Here is a 4,127-nt window from a genome sequence, read left to right as displayed (position 1 = left end):
TTTTTCATACTTATTGTTAGTCCGGTCCATTATCCATACACTGAATTGACGACAGATTTTCCCGTTATTTCCAAATCTTGAGAAGGGGCACATAGCGGGAGTGACCGATCGGCAGGGTATACTCACTCTTCACGGCACCTGATACATCCTCTGAAATGATGGAGGTCCGCTTCTTTTTTGTAATGTTTTTTGGACTCCTTATATTTTACATATGAACAGTGCATGTACGAAGTTCAGGAATGTATCTGTTTACAGGTAAACAGACGCCATCATTCTGTACTTTTAAAAAATGATAATCTGTTTTATATAGGGTGTTTTAACTACATACCTAATAACTCCCTTCAGTTAAATGTTATGATGAAATTCCACCTTCAAATATTTATGTGCCTTTTCCTCACAGGAACTACAGTTTCCAGTGATGATGATTGTAGGCTATCAGCAAAAGAAAATTCAATGCATTTAAACAAACTGTAATGGAACAACTTAGAAATCTGGAGATCGAAAACAAAATGCAAGCGAAACTAATAGCCAGTCAGGAAAGATTGATCTCCAGCCTTTAAGAATCGCTCACAGGAAACGGCGAAACATTGACCGAAGTACGCAGGGAAGAAATATCAACGATAAATTCTACACTCGTAGATATGGAAACACCGCATTTACCTCTAAAGACCATATTATCAACCTCATGGCGGAAGAGAATGAAGCAACCAAGTGAGTTTAATTTTATGTAAAATTTAACTAAATTTTGTTATAGTTGTTTAACTAGCATTTTAATAGCTACGGTCTTAATTTCATTTTTCATTACCTCTTGTAGTTACTCTTGTTTCTTTTATCAATGCTATGTCGAAACCTTTAGTAAATAAATTAATTAAAAATTAGCTTTTTCACAGCATACAACAAATTTTAGCTGAACTAACATCATTTATTGTTAATATTTTTTCCATGGAAATGTTTTGAATTGAACAAATCAAATTTTCGTATGTAGTGTACAGGCTGAGTTTATTCAATGACCTACCAACAAAGTGCACCAATGCAATATTACATTTATTTAATGTATTCTAGAACAACGTTATATACCAAGATTGTAGCAAATTGTTCAGCTGATTGATATTTACCTGTATTATTTTCTGTATGCCTGATACCAAAACCTATATACGCCCGAGTCCTCGATAAGTAGATTATTAAAATATAGCTAAATTAAAGAAAGTCTCACTTTTGTGGTGAGGCATGATAGGAACAAATCCAATTCTTGAAAATTTGGATCAACCAATCTTGAAAAATAACTAAGAAAAATTAACATAGGATGTTAAATGAAAAGCATTAAATCACAAAAACAAGTGTGTGGAAATTGATCTTGCTAACGAAATGTTTTTTCGAAAGATTATATGACATTCTAGACTTTTATCGTTTAACAGTCTATTTATTTTTTTCCCATAGAGGTAAGCAGAATCACCGACGCCCCTGAGTACCTCATTGCTTTCTATGCATATCTAACTACACCTGAAGTAAATCCTGGAGCGCATCACATAGTTGTCTATGACCATGTTATGACGAATAATGGACAGGGCTATAATAAACACACGGGATCCTTTACTGCTCCCACGACTGGAGTTTACGTTTTCTCTTGGACGACATTTGCTGACCCGCATTCCTATTTTCCGATGGAGCTAACGGTTAACAGTGCTAGAGCTGGCATTGTGTTTGTAGAAGGTGACACCACTTATAATGGAGTTACTGGTATGGCCGCCGTTAATCTTCAACTAGGAGACGCTGTATATGTAAGATCTGAACCTGGATACACTCCAGTTGGCAATATTTACAGCGATCACAACACACAAACATCCTTTTGTGGATTGTGTCTTCCTGCTGAAATACTCTGGAAGTATTTCTGAGATTTCATGATTTTCTATGTAATTAAGAATTGTACGTAGTTCATTCAAGACACAGTAATAATATGATATCCCTAATTTCACATCTTCAGTGTATAAATGAGACTTGTTATTGCTATTAAAAACTTGAAGGTGACAAGACTATCCACTGTGGGTTTTTCCCTAATGATCCTTGTTATCTGTAGTCTTGATATTATAATTTGAAACCATTCATCTAATTTTGAAAAATAAGAAAAAAACTTAATATATTCAAATTATCTAATACAACGCAACATTTCAGACCTTTATCAATTTTATTTATACTTGTTATATTTGATAGGAAAAAAGTATGAAATACTAATAAATAGAAAGCTTATCGCCTTGATCAGAATTCAGAATATATTTTATTAATGATAATTTTATCGTCACGGTAGCTCATTGGTAGAGGGCTCTCCCCATAATCAGAAAGTCGAGAGTACGAATCTAATGCTCTGTTCACACGACGAGTTTAATTCGCAGTAAATTAATGCGAAATAAACTTATGCGAATCAAACTTATGCAAATTAAATTGCATTAACACGACAGCTAATGCGAAGTAAACCAATGCGAATTAAAATTTTACTTCGACAGTCAGGCGTCAGTAAGGCTAATACGACGTCATTTGCAAATTCCGTCACCTAGCTTATGCAGAAGCAGTTGCATTTGACATAATGTTACAGTGTCTGTAAACAGGCACATTTTAGTGATTATCACATTTTTCTTAGTTTTTCACTCAAAAATAGCACAAGTATAAAAGCTGACAACCGACATGTGGAATTTGACATAATTTAGCCATTACGCATGCCTCAAAATTTAATTCCAATTAAGTAGCTTCGCTTATCGTTCACACGGAGCTAATGCAAAGTAATTTAATGCGCATTTATTATAATAATTAATTCGAATGAGACCAATTCGTATTAAACTCCCAGTATGAACTCGGTTCAAATTTAATTTGCAGTAACTAATAATTACGTTTAATTCGAATTAAACTCCCCGTGTGAACAGGGTATCAGCTTCGACTGACCTAAGTCGATATAAAGATTGGTAGCAACTGTTCCTTCGCCAAGCGCTCGGCACCTGAAGTGAAAGTTGCGGGTTTTTCTGATGAGACCTTACAAACCGAGGCGCGGTGTTGCCACGATAAAGATCCCTTACTGTTCAATGATTCTCATCTTCTCTAGCCAAGGGATTCTGTTATGCTACTCTCCTAATAAGCCTTTGGGATATAGTGCTGACAAAAGAATGGATTGTTTTCGTCACGTGATCACGATTCTTACCAGGTACGCACAGATTGAGTCATCGACAGAAATAAATAGTGTATTCAAAAATTATTGTTTCAAAGAATAATCAACAAGTAGGTATTGAGACTCAGTTATGTTAATTTGTTATTTAAACATGTAAAGATGCAAATTTACATCTTCAGTATAGATTCTTACTCACATATTTTGCAAGAGTCGAGATATATCCCGAACGCAAATATCGCCATGTACAAAAAACAATTGCTGATTGGTCGAACGATGTCGATCAACTCTATTCACAACTGGAGAAAATCTTTTTAAACACTGTAGGGCAAGGGTTAATGATGAGAGTAGTGTATCAGAAGTCCTTGGCTAGCGAAGATAAATGGATCTTAGTGCCTAGTAAAGGTAAAAGTTTGAAGCCCGTCACAGTATATGGGAACATATCTATATGAATGTGACGTAAAACAACATCCAATCAATCAATCAATATAAAATTCATAGGGTTATACTTTATAGCTCCCCGTCGGGATAACTTTATCCGGTGAATTTTTGGCCATCCGTTCTTTTGTCCCTTATTTTGAGAACTGTAAAGAATAATGGATTTAATATCCAACAACCGTTAGGATAAAGATCTCAAATTCCTCAATGGTTGTAATTACCGAGTAAAGATCTAAATTCAAAACTTTCACCGGTAATCGTGTCGTCTCTGAGTGCAATGCTTTTAAAGAGACGTAAAACAACAATAATTTTAATCATCGTAATGGACTTTTGCGATGATCGCTGTCTTTTACAGTTGACGGCTTACTTTTACACTAGGACAGTGTACGGAAGCTCTTTTACGATATAAATATTTAGCTCAACATTTAAATCAACGAAAATAAACTGTCATTTCAAAGCATGATAAGTTGTACTCGAAGATAAAGGACAACCATCCTACCCTCAACTACCGGCCCTTAACACCATTGCTATGACCCCTAGA

General features: G+C 35.1%; 1 protein-coding gene across 1 annotated transcript; it reads left to right on the top strand.

Moving 5' to 3' along the window:
- The first annotated feature begins 443 nt into the window (after positions 1-443).
- On the top strand, positions 444-1,904 carry LOC134253053 (complement C1q-like protein 4). Its single transcript, XM_062735572.1, has 2 exons — positions 444-711; positions 1,438-1,904. The coding sequence occupies exons 1-2, from the start codon at positions 642-644 to the stop codon at positions 1,890-1,892; spliced, it is 525 nt and encodes a 174-aa protein (XP_062591556.1). The 5' UTR covers positions 444-641; the 3' UTR covers positions 1,893-1,904.
- The last annotated feature ends 2,223 nt before the right edge of the window (positions 1,905-4,127 follow it).

This window comes from Saccostrea cucullata, unplaced genomic scaffold (assembly GCF_032062105.1).
Source record: "Saccostrea cucullata isolate Sc308-1 unplaced genomic scaffold, CSIRO_AGI_Scuc_v1 ctg18719, whole genome shotgun sequence".
Taxonomy (NCBI): domain Eukaryota; kingdom Metazoa; phylum Mollusca; class Bivalvia; order Ostreida; family Ostreidae; genus Saccostrea; species Saccostrea cuccullata.
This window is presented reverse-complemented; position numbering and strand designations above follow the sequence as displayed.